The sequence below is a fragment of the Neopsephotus bourkii genome, unplaced genomic scaffold (genome assembly GCF_033783945.1).
Source record: "Neopsephotus bourkii isolate Nb327-2 ecotype Australia unplaced genomic scaffold, CSIRO-AGI_Nbou_v1 NB_1655, whole genome shotgun sequence".
In the NCBI taxonomy this organism is placed as follows: domain Eukaryota; kingdom Metazoa; phylum Chordata; class Aves; order Psittaciformes; family Psittacidae; genus Neopsephotus; species Neopsephotus bourkii.
In genome coordinates, this window is record NW_026902129.1 from 3,220,844 (window position 1) to 3,239,038 (window position 18,195).

General features: G+C 41.9%; 1 protein-coding gene and 1 long non-coding RNA gene across 2 annotated transcripts in view; one reads left to right on the plus strand and one right to left on the minus strand.

Annotated features, from left to right (window-relative positions):
- LOC133223864 (uncharacterized) overlaps positions 1–8,524 on the minus strand; it is a 34,358-nt gene extending 25,834 nt beyond the window's left edge. The window contains exon 1 of the long non-coding RNA XR_009728712.1: positions 8,359–8,524. This is a non-coding gene — a long non-coding RNA (uncharacterized LOC133223864). The remainder of the gene's footprint in view (positions 1–8,358) is intronic.
- A 345-nt stretch (positions 8,525–8,869) lies between these two features.
- Positions 8,870–18,195, plus strand: part of STK17A (serine/threonine kinase 17a) — a 28,291-nt gene continuing 18,965 nt past the window's right edge. Inside the window, exons 1-2 of the mRNA XM_061374949.1 lie at positions 8,870–9,149; positions 16,503–16,715. Coding sequence (XP_061230933.1) covers positions 8,968–9,149; positions 16,503–16,715 — 395 coding nt within the window. The 5' untranslated portion in view covers positions 8,870–8,967. The remainder of the gene's footprint in view (positions 9,150–16,502; positions 16,716–18,195) is intronic.

The window sequence follows — 18,195 nt, forward strand, 5'->3', positions numbered from 1 at the left end:
GTTATAAAGTCACCTGCACTATGTCAAAAGTTGGATGTCTTCCAAAAACAGAGGAAAAGAGAAGTGTCCAACTGCTTGGTCCATGTTTGGCCTAGGCAAATCGTGCATCAGGAGCTGTCTCAGTAACATAGCAAAAAAGATAAAAAAAAATCTCCAATCTTTACACAGTGTATAGTGAAATTTTTTAAGTCTTGAAAAGCTATATTTTATTAAGAGAAAAGGGAAACTATTTTTTGTAGCATAATAAAAGATGTTTGTATCTCAGAGACAGCATCAAACCCCACTGATTGAAACAAGGAAAGCTTTCTCCTGAAATTCTTCTTCACATATTCTGGCACTCGCCACACACTCAGCTGGATTAGGTGTTACACATCTCCATGGTGTCTGGCAGATACCATCTCAAGCACTTCATGTGTTCCTGCTCTGGGAAGCATACAGCACAGCTAGCTGCTTCCCATCAAAATCCTTGGTCCAAGCTGTCTTTCTAGCACACAGCTGAGTATTTTTTAAAGGTTACTTTCTTAGGTGACTGTGGTGACATCAAAGTGACAAGGTCATGCAGATTTCCTTGTAAGTTTTTTGGGATCTAAAGCCAGGAATAGAGGAAGACAGTTGATTGTTTTAATTTTTTACAGGAGAGAAAATGCCATACCCAGCTTTTCTTGCATTTTACCATTCCAGTCCATTCCCCTCTTTTCCCCAGATGCCCTATCCCAGTAGATTTACAAACACTGACATCATCTCTAGGATATCCTTATCGATGCTCCACACTGTTTTTCTCCATTCATTTCATCATATCATGGTCAGAATCAGGCCTCAGTCTGGAGTGAAGGGAAGCCATGCATCCAGGTGGCACTGCAGTGTTAATGCGAGGCAGCGAATGGTGCTAACAGGAGAGAGGGAGGAGCCCTTTCTCCCTTGACCTGCTATTTAACCTCCCCATTACTCAATTAACTGGCTTTGTCGTTACACATATGCAAGGCATATACCCTTCCTTGTTCAGGTTTCAATTCAGATGCTGTTACTCATTTAGTCATCTGTGCCCTCCCCAGGTCTGCGTTTTCGTTTGTAAAACACTGACTGTTAATTACAGAATTTCTTGTTTCATTGTTTTCCCACAGGAAAGTCTGGAAGATACCCCATAGGGCAGATTTACAGTAAAATAACCTGTTCAGCTCAGTTCCCTTGGAACATGGTGGGGGCTATATTAAGAAATGACATCAACAGCAGTAGATTTTAAAATGCAAGTGAAAAATGGAATAGGCAAACTGACAGCTTTTGTGGGTTTCAGTTTTTGATAGGAAGAATGAATATTGGTAATTTGTACACTTGGTTTCAGAGGGTCCGTATGTTTCTCAAGGTGACTGTTGTGATGCCATTAAGGGTAGAGGGAGGGAAAGGGATATTTTTCTGCATGAAATCCTGTTGCCGTACTAGCATTAGGCTGAAGGTATGAGAATGAAAACAGGCATTTTAAATCACTGGTAGCTCTTCCACCTTGATGTAGTCTCCCTGACTGTTCAACCACATAAGCTATGCAGGATTTGATCCAGTACAACAAACTGAACCTTACTGTTAATTGTGTCAGGTCTAAACCTCACAGATGCTGTCACTTCAGTCTGTAGTATGTTATGTGAGCATTCAGTTTCAATCACATAGCTGCACATATTCAGAACTTGACTTTTATGTTCCAGGGACATCCGTGGCTATCACAAGGCAAGAAGTGAGGGGTCCAAAGTACATCTAACAGAAATCATGCGTTTTGTACAGGTCTGTCACAGAGGACTTTTTTCACCCAGATTGCTCAAGTGCCCGTGAACTGTAGCTAAGGTTTGAGTTCGTAGTCTAGTCTGAGAGACAGCCTGTGGGAAGGGGGGTGTTGGTTGGATTTGTGTTTTATTGTTCTAGTTTCACTGTAACAAATAGTTGACATACCTGTAGTTGAAAACAATAGGATACTGAATTTGGACATGAAAACCGAATAAGAAATAGGCTAAAATATACATGCACAGAGGATGAGTTAAACTCATCCTTCATTGTTAATCCTGTGACAGTCTGTGGAATTCCAGAAGGATGAATTTGACTGGAGATTTGTTTCATTTCTGTCGCAATAATAATTTGCCCTGTCTCCATAGTAATATTAATAGAGCTTCCCAGTCAAGATTAAACACTTTCAGTCCAATGCAGACCAACAGATCTTTCTATGACAAAATGCGGTGCTTTTTGATTATTATTCTTGCTGTACCTCAGTGTTCATTATTAAAAGAAAACAAAAATTATTGCAGTATACTAAATCTGGGAGAGGATTTCCAGTTATCACAAGGTCCAAAAGATTGGATTGTTCCTTTCTCTCTAGTGAGTCATGTAGTCCCTTTGTTCTAGTAGAAAAACAGATGCCTGTAGATAGTAGATACTAGGTATAGTAAATAATGTTACCATTAGCCAAATTCCCTGCAGCTTCCGATTTATCTAACAGAGATGTCTGTTACGGTTTTTGTTAAAGACTACATAAAGTCAATGGCAGGAAAGGTCCTCATTATTGGACTGATTTTGCTTCTATTGACAGAAAAATGTCACATGATACTCAGGCTGTGCTTTCTATTCAACCATATCATTATAGAGGAATGTCAATAAAATCACTTTGTTATGGCATTGTGTGGACTGTCTATTGTAAATAACTTACTTTGTAGAGGATGTATTTTACCAGAGTGGATGTGAAAGTCCACTGATGTAAGTAGTTGTTCTTCTAGGTTCTTCCCCTTTCTGACCGCTGCATTGAGGTCCTTCCATTGCTTTTGTTCAATTTTGTACATGCTTAAAACTTGAGGTTCTCCACGTAAGTGTGCGTAACCAAAGCCCCCATGCTCTCCTAAACTAGCCTAAGAGCAGCCCTGCATTGAAAGCATGTGAGCTTATTCCTTGCCGTAGAAAATGTCTGAACAGAGAGACAAAAGAGATGTATATGCTCCTTACACATTCCTCCCCTCTAGGTATAATTACTGCATTATAGGTATGAAATGCAAGTGCAAAGATGATTTCTTAATAGCATATGCTGGGTCTGCATTAAGTGTTGACAGCAAATAAATAGTAAGATGCTCTGGCATTCTCAGTATGTCACACCCATTTCTTTACTGCTCGTCACTGTAATATCTCAGGCATGTTTCATTAGCACATTCCAGGATAGATTAACACGCCTCAGATACACAGTCAGCACACACCTTGCTGACCATACCTGTTTTCTTACATAAACAGCACCTCAAGAGGGATCATAGAACAATATCAAGGATGGGAAAGCTTTAGAGGAGGAAGAGTTTCTATGAGGAAAAATATAAACCCATGGAAGACTCTCCAACAAAAATGGTAAGCATATCTTGTATAAGACAAATCAGTAGCAATCAGAAACTGTGACTATGACAATTCTTAGGAGACCTTCCGCAGTTGGCACTGCATTTCGTTCCACAAGCCCCTGGCTCTCCTGCATCAGGGAAGTTTGTGGTGGCAAGCACGTGCTCGTGAAATCCAGGTCTTGAACCTCTTTGTGTGATTGTTCATGTATGTGAGGAGGAAGTGGAAGGAAAGGGCATGTGTGATACTAAACTACATTCCTTTGACACTTTCACATATGAAGGGAGGAAAAATCAGTAGAGATGAGGTACTGATGGTCAGGGTACATTCAAGGTGTCAGTTTAGGTGGCTTTTACCAGAACCCGTTCTATGATACGTTATTGTACTTCTGTTAAAACACAGCAGCAGTCCACCTGAAGCCTCCATGCATACATCAGATGTCTGTCTTGGTATGCTAACCAAACTCCATAATCCCGTAGGACATTACAAATCTATAATAATCTCTTCCCACCCGGAGGTAGGAAAGTCATAGTTCTTTGCTACAATGGACAATAAATGCACTTGTGGCTTGGCATTCATTCTTCTATAAGAGGCCAGGCTGGACAATAGCTGGGGAACATTGCTGGGGAACAGTGGAAAACAAAGCCGCAAAGGATCTGCTGTGTCTCCTCTCATCATAAATCCTCCTTGAGCTGCAAAGCCACACTCTTTTATTTCTTTTTTAAATATAATTGTAGTAGCCTTCAAAATCAATTTTGCCTGAAAATAACCTTTCATGGGTATATCAAAAGAGGAGCGTGTGGCTTTGTTTGTTTAGTTCCTACCCTCTTGGAAATAAGTTTTGAAGAAAAAAAGTTATAGATTATCCTGTCTGAAACACTAGACTTGATTCTTATTTATACTAGGCTTTGGTGTAAAACACATTTGTTTTAACTTTAGTGTAAATGAAGCTCATCCCCCCAGCGCTCTTTGAGATTGAATAGAACAGCAGTCACTGAAGAACACAAAGACTGCAACCAATGATGTTTTTTTCCTGAATTGCTGGCATGTAGGATTTAATTTAGTTAACTCCTATGGCATAAGAAGATAGTGGAGCCGCATGCAAAAGCTTTCTGCACCAATGCTAAGCAACAGTAATATTAAGGTCACTTTTGCCTTTCTTTCTGCGAAGAGTAATACAGTTTAGGGACATACCTTCAGCTTTTAAGTTGCACAGCATGAAAATAAAGGATTGGTTTGGGTTATCTTCTTTCCCAGTTACAAAATTAATCAGTTGTAAGTAAAAAAAAAATGCTCTAAACACTCTGTGGTGGGGCACTGAAAATCTGTTTAGTCAGTTTCAAAATGGACCACAGATAGCAGTTGAAGAAACTATTGTTGGCTGGGATTTCCTCATGCTGGTCTTCCAGAATCAAAACAGCGTACAAAAATAAGTGGCGCATGCTCTTGTTTTTCTGTTTTCAGGATTTAGTGTGCTTCAGCCTGTAGACAAAGCAGTATAGGCACCTAACCAGCGTGCCACATGGAGTCATCGTTTTTAGATAACAGCTTTTCAGGAATGCAGCTGGGGCAGCACTGGAATCTGCTTAGGAACTTTGTTACAGGCTGTGATTTGACTTCAGTACCTCTTAGGTATGTCTTAGTATTCAATCCCACTGGTGACTTTTAAGAATGACTGAAATTGGTAATACAGATTACTTCATAAGACTATAATTACAATGTGTGAGGATATGTTTATTGACAGCTTTGGCATCTTTGGCCATTGAATATAAACTTCCCTGCTTTAGGCATGTTAGTTGACAGCTTTAGTGATCTAAAATGCACTGATTAACACAAGTGGGAGCTCAGTTAACCCCTACTACTGTGGTATGTAAAGCACGCAATATGCCTTTTGGACATTATAATTGTGCTTCAGCTATATATTTTAGTCATCCTAATGCACAAACTGAAACAGGTTATCTTTATGCTCTGGACACAGACATAAGGTGAATAGTAAAGCAGCCTGGATTTTGTAAGAGATGGTCTGCCTAATTTGGGTAAGATGAATCCGTGTCTGGAACTGCTTTGGCACTGAAGAAAAGCTGCGAAATTGCTCTGAGGACCATCCAGTATAACTTCTGAGGACCCATATGATGTGTTTTTCAACTGGTAAATTAATGTTATTGTATGTAAAGTTCATAAGTGGAAATCTCTGCACAATATGAACCTGGGAAAGTATTTTGTAAGGTTACTCTTAGGTTCTCCGAGTACATCTGTCCTTGGAATGCTGAAATCAAACCCTATGAGCAAAATAATAAGAGGCATACATATTGTTGCAATCTAAGTAGTAGTTTATATTAAATCTCTCACAAATATACAGATAATTCAGTGAAGCTGGCAATAATGGTGCCTAGTGCTGCCACTTAGTGGAGCTGTGCTTTCCTTCCTTAAATTAGAAAGTGAAGACTAGGAATGCTTTTTTGTTGCAGCTGGTAAAATCCTCAGTTGGTACAGAAGTGTTTTGCAGTGGTGGTGTTGGGTACTCAGAGCTCTTGTGTAAGTGCTTTTACATGATGACAGGTGAGGAATGTATACTCTTTCTGCTGCCTCATATATAAAACAATCACATCAGGAAATAGGTACCCAAATAACTAACTTCATCTGGAATTTAAGCAGCCTGCAGAAATTCCAGACACAGAAGATCATGGGTTTCTATCATTATGGAAGTTGAAACGATGAATTTAGCACCTGAAAAACAATCTTATGTGTGCTGGATGGATGGTTAGATTTCATGTTTCTGTTATAAATAGACCATGATGACAATTATTATTGTTTTGGGGTAACTCATGTACAAGTTGCTGGAATATATTCATACTGGGAAGAGGAATGTCCCATGAAGATCAAGCTAGAGTCAGACTGGTATAACTGAGCAAAGCTCATGTCCCCACATTTGATCTGCCCCTTCAGGGCAGAATCGAAATTGCTCTTTCACTCCAGTGCACGCAGACATAAACTGAAAAGGACATTCTTTTAAACAGAATCCCTGTGGTGGTGTCTTCGACCTCACCTCCTGTTTTTCAGCTTCCAGGCCGAACACAGCTCATGAGAATGAATTCCTTGGAAGCTCCTGGAAGAAAAGCAAAAAACAGATAAGAGTTAATGTTATCTGTACAAGAAGAAATCAATGTTTGTTGTACCATCTGAGTGCAATTGAGCATATAACAGCTATTAATATTTCAGTGATTGAAGCCAAATATCCAAACAACAGAAAGAAAATCATATACTTTATCGGTAGGTAAGACATGAGAGTAACCAGCCTAGATGTGCCTGTTAGCTTATCTCTGAATAAATCAAGCATTGTTCATATCCGCATGTTTCATATTCACAAGTTTCTCCGTGTGGATAGCACATACAGGCTTAAGCTGCAGTATTTACAATTAACATCACTGCTGGTTTAGTGCACAGGTGGTACTACAGTGAGTCATAAAGCTTGTGTTTATCCTTTCTAGAGGGAAAATGTAGTACAGCATATATCGGCTCCATCATACTCTGGCAAAAGGCAAAGCATAGGCTGTTCTATGGCTAGTGCATAGTAAAAGTGGGGAAAGATTTTATTTTGGGTCAGTTTTCAAGACAGTAAAGCACAATTTATCTTTTTGACATTTTCTTCCTCTTTTGTGGGTAATTCTTTATAAGAATGCAACAAATCCTCCTTCCTGTTCTTTTAAGAGACTGCTCATGTCTTTGGTACTCCCTATGGAAGGAGAATTGATGAACTTTTATACTATATGGAATAAAAGTACTTCCAGACTATTAGTCCATACTATATGGAATAAAAGTACTTCTGGAACTATATTCCAGATGGGAATAAACTCAAAACTCACTGTAAGGTAGATACAAATATATTTTAAATTTATCTGAATAAAATAATCATACATGGGGAAAAAATGTAAGCCCAACAGAACCAACTGCAAGATTTTTAAAGGCATTTAAGAATCTAAAAGTCATGATTTATTTTAAAATATGTCCAGAGAACCTTAAATATCCCAAAGTATTTTGAAGTATTCCCAAAGCATTATGAAGGTGTGTTCATATTCCAGAATCAGTAGCTGCACTCCTTCTTGTTAGTTTTTTTGCAGGCTCCCTCCCTTAGGAAAACGTCATTGTGAAAGTGAAGAAGTAGGAACTACCACAAGAACTGAGCATCCGCGATCTTCGTTTAGGGTTAACATGCTTTCAAGATGTGCTCTACCAGGCAATAACCTTTTCTCTGTAGTAAACACCTCTGATGTACTTTCAGATGTAACAATTTCTTAGCCCCCGTTTAACCCCCATTTTATTGTTCAGTAACAGTCTGGCCCTGTTACAACTTAAGTGATGCTCTGAGTGGAAAGCACACTGATATACCGTAAGTCCCAAATTTTCCATACTCTATGTACTGGTCCTGGAATTTATTCCTAAACTATTTCTGCAAACCAGATTTGGCATTAAGAGAAGGAGGGAATTCCAGAAAGATGCCTTATCAGCAATTGCACTCCCATCCCTGATCGGGGCTTGGGCTGAATCCTTTCCTGTATGTTGCCCTGTTTCCTCATTATTCTCTTCTCCGTGCTCTGGATGTTGCCAAAGAGATTCTGTGCCCTCAATGGAGACAAACACTGCAGCACTGCCTTGATAAGCGATTGCCAGTCAGGAGCTGGTCCCTTTGGCACGTGCGTTAGGGAAGCTGGACGGCAGCGGGCTCGTGATGCACACGCAGTGCCGGCATTTATCAAGCCTCTTCCAGCTATGCTATGTGGAATCCATGAGACAATTTCCACCGTCCCACAGACGGATGACTGGAGGCAGTTCCTGCACACCTCATAGGGAGCATTTAAGCTCAGGTATGTGTGGAGGAGAGGAGCTAATCATGCCCCAGCTCTGGGAAAGGCTTAATTGAAGCTTGTGCCTTAGCCACCGCAGAGGCCAAGGTTTCAGTCAGGGCTCAGGTTTATTTCTCCCTTTCCAAGTTGCTGCTGCCCCTTTTGTCCTCACCTTCCTTCAGCCCCGCATCCCAGTGTCCCCACGATGGGCCGAGCCCTGTGTCCCCACTCGGACGTGCCCTCCATGACCAGCTCTGCCGGTTTTACCTCAGGCTTTGCTCTTCCGCGGGAGCCCTCAGGGTGCTCCCTCAGGGCACACCTGAGAGCCTTCCCGCGCCGGGCAGACCGAAGAAAAGCATCCTAGGAAGGCAAGTCCGTGCCTGGCTGGGCTCGGATCCTCACCTCGGCTTTATCAGCACTTAACCCCAACACCGCGGCCATGTCCCTCCTCCTGCCTCAACCCTGACCCCCCCTGCTCTCTTCCAGCAGCCGCCGGCAGGTGGCGCTACCCTCCTGTCCCTGCCAGCGCCGCGCGGCGCCCGCCCCTCGCTGCCCTCCCTTCCACCAAGGTGAGGCGTTAAAGAGGCGGGGCCGCGCTCCTGGCCACGTCCCCTTGGCGCGGCGCGTGCTGCCCGCCGACCTCGCGGAGCAGCGGCAGCGGCTGGCGGCTCACCGCGGAGCCTGAGGGGAGCCCGGCCCTAGCCCCGGCCTTAGCCCCGGCGCTGCAGTGAGCACCGGAGCGGGAGCGCGACCCCATCCTCTGCCTGCTACAGGAGAAGCCATGAGCCCCGAGGAGAAGCCGCCACCCGGCCGCTCCCCCGATGACCGGGCACCGCCGCCACCTCAGCCCGCTCCCGGCCGAGGCCGGCGGCGAGGCGGCTTCCTGACGGAGATCCGCACGCCCATCCGCACCGAGCCCTTCCAGGAGCGGTACAGCCTCAGCCCCGGCAGGGAGCTCGGCAGGTGAGCGAGCGCTGGAGGGGTGCCCGGGGGCCAGCCCCGCCGGCATGACCCGCTCCAGGCGCTGGGTGTGAGGGGGGTGCCCGCGGCGGAGCACCTCTTCCCCGCTCGGACTGCTGCCGGCAGGGTTTCACCTGCTGGCCCGTCCGAGCGCCATTAGAGTTAGCGTAAGGAAGGGGAAGGTGGGGGTCACTGCCCTGTCGGTGCCACCCTTTGCTGGAGTCTCCCTGCTGGGGTGAGCTCGCAGGACGTGCCCTGGGTGTTGGGCTGGGCTGGGCTGGGCCGGGTGCGGGCGGCAGCTGTCAGCGCAGCTGTACCCCAGCTGCTGGCGGTGTCACCCCGGCCCGGCGGAGCTGGCTGTGACCCGGGAGCCCGTGTGGGCAGTGAGCATTGGCCCAGGTTTCCACTGGAGACAGAAACCTGCCCGTTTGGGTGGTTTTTCCTTAAGCTGGGATACGGAGGAAAGCGAGTCTAGAGGAGACGGGGTTGTGGTAGCATGTGCTTAAGAATAATCCAGTGGTGGAGCTCTTCAAGGAACTAAAAAGCTGGTTTAGAACATGGATTTGAAAGTGATTCCACATGTAAGGTTTAATCAATGTCTAATTTCAACACCTGGCGGATAGCAAGGTTTGGGACAGAAAGCCTTTTTAGAAGCTTTTTGCCTCTCAGGAACTACATATATGGAATTTCAGCACCACTAAACCAGTATTTTTGTCTGAAGTTGTCACTTCTTACCAAAGAATGCAGTATCCTTATTCACAATCACATGTGCCTTATCTAAAGAGTATTCCAATACAAGAGGTTAGATGAAATACCACAGGATCTATGACACGATGCCCTCCTTAATCTATGTTCTTTTGCAAGTTGTCCTGGCTGTGTAGCTCAGTCTGTACAGCAGCAGAACCTACCCCTTCCAAGCTAAAGGGGAGTTTCAAAGCAAATGTACCTGCTGTAAGCAACAATACTTTAGGTTGCCTAGGTGTCAACTTAATGCTCACTTAGTAGCTCTGGTGCACTAATAGGATAATACCTGTTTAAACATAGTGGCCTAAAGCATTCGCATGGGAAGCAGGTGGGAGAAACTTCCCATGAAGTGAGAAAACTTCTTTTAGCATGATGTGACCACAATGTCCAGGGCTTGGGAGCTGAAGCTGACTAAATACAGGCTATGAAACAGCCTGAATTCTAAGCAACAGCCAAGAAGGCGTAGGAGCAGCACGGCACAGTGTCCTGGTATCGCTGCTGCTCCAGGCTTTTTATTTGGAGATCAGGTGGCTTTTCACTAAAGGTATTTTGCAGTTCTGCTGCAGATCGAGAGTTTCCCCTCGAGCTGGTGTCTCCGATTAAGTTTCTCTTAATCAGAAGAGAGACAGGATGAGGGTTCCTTCAGGCACACAGAAGTACAACCGAAGTGATTAGCTTTACACCATGAACAAGAATGAAGTTCCACAGTAGATCTTATTCTGCAGTTTAAACAAGTAAATCCCAGCAGGCTTTTTGTGTGGAGTCACTTTTGACCAGAGTACATGCACAGATGATCTTTGCATGTAGGCTGTGATGTTGCACCTGTAGTTAAGTGACCGTTCTGTTTGTCCTGGTTTTGTGCAACAATTGCACATATTTCATTTCAGATTATGCCTTTTTTTCCCCCTCAACTTCACAAATGCTTTCACTGTCTTTTCTCTTATAGACATCAATGCACTTCAATGTATGCGCTTGCATTTTTATTCAACAGTTGTGAATGCCTTTTCTTGCTGCATTTTGATTAAAAGAAGTGAATGCTTCAGCTCAAAGACTCATTAAAATGTTTGGTTTTGCTATCTCGTGACAAAATGTGAGTGGTAAACAGAAAGTCTCTGCCTCTTGTAACTGTCTCTCATTCTATTGATAGTGAATGCTTATCAGGAATTGTTTCACTTTTATCTGTTCATAAAGTAAGTCACTACTTATGGCTAGAGTGTATCTTTAGACAGGACTTTGACAAACTAGCACCTAGATACGACAGGGTTTTGTCTCGGATGAAGAGCAGTCCTTGCACACACAAGGTATGTGTTCCTCCCGGGAAGAGGGGGGAACATGGGGAAATATTAAGGTGCTGTAGTTCTAGCAGTGCAGGGAAGGGAGGTAGTGGGGCTGCTGGCCACTGGTGGCATGTTAAGGGTGAAATTCCTGGGAAAGTATTGCTGAAAGTGTCAGTGAGCCTGGGAGGAACCTGATCACAGGTTCTCACAGCAACTGCTTTGAGAATGTAAAGCTCAGTGCTTCAAAAGGCTGCTGCCTCATTCAGTAGTTGAGCAGGCATTTGCAAGTCTCTCGAAATACAGCTGCTAGGCAAAATGAATTAATTTAGGAAAAATACCCCAAAATATGGTTATACAATGGCTACTTTGGAAAAGTTCTTTTAAGCTGCTTAGGAAGACATGGAAATAGCAGGGGTTTTTTAATGAAATATTTTAACAAATGAAAATTTGGGCTAGTCTTCACAGTCTTAATGAATTGTACTGTCCCAAAATCGGAATATTCTCACACAAATCTTAATCTGCGTGATGTTTAAAATCAAACCTCTGATGGGTGTTGTAAAGGTGCCACTTCCCATCAGCTCGCTCAGACTTCAGTGTTTTCAGAAGGTGCTAGCTTGAGTTAGGTTAGTTTGAAGTGATGTAACCTTTGCAGAGAACAAAACACCAATTGCTTAACTCCTCTTCCCCTTACCATCTGCGCTTCAGCCATAATTGTACTGTAAAGTGGGGAACAATGTATTTTGTCTTACCTAGCACTTCCTTAAAGAGTCTAGTATAACTGAATCTAGGTGCTTTGCTCCTTTCCATCAACAAAAAGCTAAGTTCACACAAAATATTACTAGATTGTTAGTGAATTCTTCAGCTCATTGATGGAGCACTCTGTAGTTTCACATGCAGATAGCCCATGTCTTTGAATATTTTACTTCTTTTGTTACCCATAAACTCTGACATGAACTTCCCTATTTATTTAAGTAACTTTCAGTAATGTGTGTGTCTTAGTAGTACATGGCACTTGTATATTTTCTGCATCAGTAAAAATGTATATGCTATCACACTTTGGTCTGCAGCTCCCCTCTGGGGTAGCACAGCGAGGGTGAAACAGTTGTGGAGCTAAGTGGAAGTGGGAAAGAGGTTAAAATGAAGAGTTACAAGTAGCTGGTTCCACCATTTGAGAACAATTTTATGTTAGTAGATTATTCATGAACATCAGAAATGGAATCCCTGCACCTTGCTCTTTGGAAATTGGGAATTGTATGGAAAAGAAACACACTTTAGAAAAGGTTTGATATGAGTTATGAAATAAGTTGCATGTAGTTTTGTGGGTCTCAAAACTTTTCTGAGCTTTACAAAAAGTGAATGTCTTCACAGGAATTGCAGTTATTCCTGCATTTGTTGCAGTGTTTTATGGGTCACTTGAAAAATACTCATTAAAGTAAGGCTTGTTCTTTGCTCTTCTGAGCTTATGACAACCAAAATTAACAGATGTGACATGAATGTTCCTGCTTACCTGATTTGACACTTGATTTGTGATTTGAGGCTTTTCCTTTAAGCCACAATGTATGCCAGATGAAACAATGCTAATTCTATTGACAGTCTGAAAAGATGACATTGAGCTTCTTTGTAATCAGATATGATTTATCTTAAATCATAATTCTTGAATGAGACTCTTGTGAGGACTGAGAACTACTTCTAGTTTCTTCTTCATGTCTGCCTTCAAAGCATTTTTGTTTGCGTTGGGATGACTGGTAATCAGTTTTCAACTTTGGAAATGAGCATTTCCCCGTTTCCTCTCAAAACTGTTCTTCCTTCAATGCACTGCTCTCGCCACCAGCTCTTCTCAAGACAGCCAAACTAGCAGTGCTCTGTTCTAACAGTGTTTTCACTATTTAGTAGATTATTTGTTTTATAAGGAGTTCTGAAAAGCAGCATTTAAAGAAACGCAAAGATTAAGTGTATGCAGTATAGCTTATAGGAAAGCACGTTTTTATCTATCTTATTTACTATTCTGTCTCTATCAAAAAGCAATCTTTCACAAGCTTCTCTTTTGGTCTAACCATACAGTGGATGGTCTGTTTGGATCTGAGCTCTGAAATCGTCTCGGGCATGGGTCTAGACTGGTGCATAGAAATTAGTTCTGCTACTTATAAGCATCAGGTTCATCAAGTTTGATCTTTTTTAGGATTGTATTCAGAACAGATGAGTTCTAACAGGCAGCAGTCCTAGCAGCTCTAATTATAGGTATAGGCAAAAGGAATCTGGGCAGGATTCTTGGTCTGAAACAACTAAGAATTAGTATTTGTCAGCTGGCTAAACTCCCGTGTAACCTGTCCTTTTAATGGCATCACCTATCAGGCTTCTGGCCAGCTCAGCCGAACATGACGTGTGGCCACACACAGTGGTGGCTCTTGCTGTTCCTTGCTGCCCCGTGAATACTGTTTCCTTTCCATAGTGACTAATGTGCCATGAATCGGCAGCATTGGTACTCATTAGGCTAATTAACTTGCTCACAGATAGATTTTGTATGTAATGCAAAGCAGCGCAGTGCTTCTTGAAAGCTGTGTTATAGAGATTTCAGACTTCCCTAACCTGCTTTCTCTAGGTCCTTCACTGCTGCTAGAATTAAAAGCTGTTGACCCCATGCAAAGGCAACATACAGCCAGAAGGAAACTGCATTCAGAGGCTGTTTAAGGAGAACAGAGAAGGCTGAACCAAGGCAAGGGTCTAGATTTTTGGTACAGAAGCTTAATATCTTCTTCTTAATATCTTTGGGTATTAAAATAACTTGCTTTTAAAGGGCTTATCTTGTAGTATCTCAGTTTATTTTTATCTGTTGGGTTTTTGCTTGTCAGCATAATTGCTAGGTTTTATCCTTGTACTGGTTTTGGTGCTAAAAAGTCCAGCAAGGATTTCAACCATTTTGCTAAATGCATAGCTTTAGATTGTACATGAATGTCACAGATGCATGCCTTCGTTTGGAATAACTTAAAATCCTTTTCACTGGCTCCATAGGGAAGGTTGCTGTGTGTTGTGGTTAGGATTGCAGTACTGAAGGGATATTTATACTTGTAGCTGCAACACTAATGTCACAAGCTTCCTAGAAATCGAGCTAAAATACACACTATCCTTGCAGTATTTTGGGGATCAGAAGCATTGTTAGCACATTCCAATGTTTCTTGATGAGCTGTCTCCACTGTACGCATATCTTCCAACGTGATTTTTGATAGATGTGTACTAGACACCTAGCAGGTTGTTAGCATTTAGGTGTCTGTTCCTTCTGTGGTAACTCTGTATCAATTAACACACCTTATAGTAATCTTTTGACCTGCTATGAAATCCTATAATATTATTTTTCAGGCTTTTGCAAAGCTATAATGTTGTCTTAACGGGCATATTAATAATTAAGAACTTTCTCCCCCCAAAATCGCATTCAGGACATTGAAAGCGTATTCTTACAGTTTGTGTGCCTTCACAGACATCTGGGCTGTGCTCCGATCTGGGCGTAACACACGCTGTGCTGTAGATAATATGTACTTATGCAAAATATTATTCCTAGAGGAATAGCTGTGGCTGTATCAGCGGTTAAAAGTCCAATTATTGTAGTGAGATTGCTTAGCAAATACCCTCTTTGTGGGTGCTTATTTGACTTCCTTCATGTAGACTGGGTGATTTTGAAACAAATGCCTATGAAAAGCAAGCTGGCCACAACTTCTTTTAGCAGTGACATTTCATGGATAGCAGTGTGCCAATAGGTTGGGAGCTGTGAGAGTGAAAACTCTGACATGAGCTGAATTAGCTAATTCTGTGAACTTCAGTTTGGAGATAGGAAAGGTAAACCCCATGTCATTGTATTCCAGACCAGATGAGGATGCTTCTTTTGATTTCAGCAACCCTATAGCAAGTTGAGGAAAGAATAAAGATCTCTGAGCTATTCCTGCAGCTTTATAAGAAGATTTTTACATAAAAATCATAGAATGGTTAGAAAAGACCTTAAGATCATCCAACTCCAACCCCCGTGCCATGGGCAGGGACACCTCACACTAGACCATGTCACCCAAGGCTGTTCAACCTGGCCTTGAACCCTGCCAGGAATGGAGCATTTACCACTTCCTTGGGCAACCCATTCCAGTGCCTCACCACCCTTACAGTAAAGAACTTCTTCCTCATATCTAACCTTCACTTCCCCTGTTTAAGTTAAACCCATCACCCCTTGTTCTGCAGTCCCTGATGAAGAGTCCCTCTCCAGCATCCTTGTAGGTCCCCTTCACATACTGGAAGGCTGCTAGTTCTGATGAACATTATACCTGTATGGTAAGACTTAAAACAAGATTGCTGTACTTCAAAGAATGAGAATTCATTATTGTATTAGATGACAGAGAATAATTAATAGACCTTTTCAGTTAAAATATCAGGACTGCATGAATAGAACCAAGTGGAGCAGGTGGGACTCTACTGCAAGGAAGTTTAGAGCAGACACTTGAGCCCAGACTGCTGTGGGAGAAGTCTTGTGACGCAAGTGCTGCAGTGTGGTTTTAGCTAGCCTGCTGGCTTGGTGTAACTCATGCCTTGTGTGTTTTGTCAGACGTGACGCTCATTAATGTGGGTTAAGTGCTATGCTCAGTGTGTGTTTGTGTTCACATTGTTGTCACAAATCTTCTTAGAAAACTTTATATTGGCCAAACTGCTTATTTTAAGATCACCCGTGTGTCTTATACAGTGAGGCTAACAGATTTTGAGAGCTGTTAAACGATAAAAATATCATCTGAGAAGTATTATGGTGAAAATACAAAGTGCTGTCTTTGAAAATGCAGAGCAGAATCTGGATGTTGCATAGTAAATGGAACAGGTCTTCAAGTAGTTATTCGGTAAGAGTGCTGGTTGCTGTTGCCTTGACTATGGTGGGATACTTTGTAAAACTGACTGGGTTATTGGGCATAGTCATACAAAGCATAGGTTGTCTATTTGTACACTTTGATTTTGTCATTTTGTTCATTTTAAATGAACATGTCATTTGTTCATTTTAAATGAAAGGTTTGAGGAGAACTTCATCTTGAGACCTAGCACAGCTTGTTCATTCTGTGGGGTTTTTTTAAAATCCAGGTTCCTTGAATTGGTAGGGTTTTTAAGCCCTTATTTTTCATGGAGGTTAAATTACATTCTGGGTTGTGGTGTTTAAGTGTAGGGATTATCACTCAGCAAGACATCTTTCTTAATTGAGAACATTTTAAATGTATCCATTAATGGCAGTTTAGCTCAAGTTTCCTGAGATGTTGATTTATAAGGGCAATACTGAATTTGTCACTAAGGGACTTAACTTTAAATTCTTGTTTAATTTCAGGGGCAAGTTTGCCGTGGTGAAGAAGTGTATCCAGAAAGACACTGAAAGAGAGTTTGCAGCAAAGTTCATGAGAAAAAGAAGAAAGGGCCAAGACTGTCGGATGGAAATAATCCATGAGATTGCAGTCCTTGAGCTGGCACAATGCAACCTGTGGGTCATCAACTTGCACGAGGTTTATGAAACTGCAACAGAGATGATTTTAGTCCTGGAATAGTAAGTACTAGTAATAACTCCTGAATAACCTTCTGCAGTATTTGTTTTAAACTAATAAGGTAAAAATACTGTGTGTCAATATGAATAATGTGAAAGTACTTTGCTTGCCTGTTCACTTGCTTGAGTTCAAAAGAATTGCGAAGCAAATCAGTATTGCAAGAACTCTTTTAACAACTGCAGATTCGTCAAGAACTTTCTCCAGTGATGCAGTATCTTTGAAAGCTGAACTAGTTTATGTAGTTAAATCATAGTGAAATAAGAACTGTGTACACTCCCTACTTGTAAAAAAGGATGAGGAAAGAAGCAGTGAGCATGTGTTCAAAAACTGAAGTATGTTTCATTACAGTAACAAAGATGGGTAAAATCTGGGGTGGGTTTTTTACTAGTTATGAAATACTGAAAACAACATTATTATTAAAAAGAATCTATCAAAATCCCTTATGATCTACAATGAAAAACTCTCTCAGTCATTATCTTTTGGGGAAAGAAAGAGGATTCAGACCTAGAAGAGTTTTTCAAATTACATTTATCTTTTAACTCTACATTTATCTGTGGTTTTCTCCCCTTGAATTTGTCCAGATGGATGTTTCTGCAGCTGCTGTAACAGCCCATCTAACACACCAGTGGCCTAGATATTTGACCTCTAGGGTGCAAGAAGCAGCCAAATGCTTGTTGCTATTGAACTCTGTTAAGGTCCTGTCCAAGCTCTATGGGTTTTAAATAATGAGGAGAGGAACAGTGATGCTCACCAGTTCAGAAGTGACTTAAGTTGTCTGCTAAGATACATCTAGTTTATATGGCTCTTTCCTTGCCTGACAGCAAAAAGAAGTGTTGAGAAATCTCGTGTCCCAGTCTGGTCTTGTTTAGAAGTCAAAAGCAGCTGTATCTTTGAAGTTCAGTGAAATGGAATGACACAGTGTCTGCTCAGGCAAGCTTCCTTCTAGAACATGGTTTTCAATTTCATTGTGCCTTTATCGAATTCATGAAATGTTCAATTATCTGTTATAATGCAAAGGTGTGACAGAGCTGCTGGAGTTTTAACTGCTGTTACTGGGGACTCATAAGTACATGCTTTAAACACTAGCAGCACTGATGTACCTAGAATACAGTTTAAATGTCCAGATCCCCATAGGGATGTAGTACAAACAGTAGGATCCAAAGCTTGATACAGCTGATGGATTTGGTGATAATTTTAATGCAGAATTGCTGGTTTTCTTTTAGAGCTCAATACTCTTACAACTCCAAACATTTTTAATCCAAAGTGTTAACTAGGTTGTTCAGCAGACGCCAGGTTGTTCAGTAACTAGCAACACTATTAGCTTTAGAGCAGCAGTCCTACCTTGCTTCAGATAGAGCGCTGTGTGTTAGAATTGTTAAGTTGCAAAAGCAGCCTTCCCCTGATTTCAGCAAATATGTCTGGATGCTTCTTTAATGTCAGCATGTTCCAGAGACATGTTGCAACAAAACAGGTATGAATGTT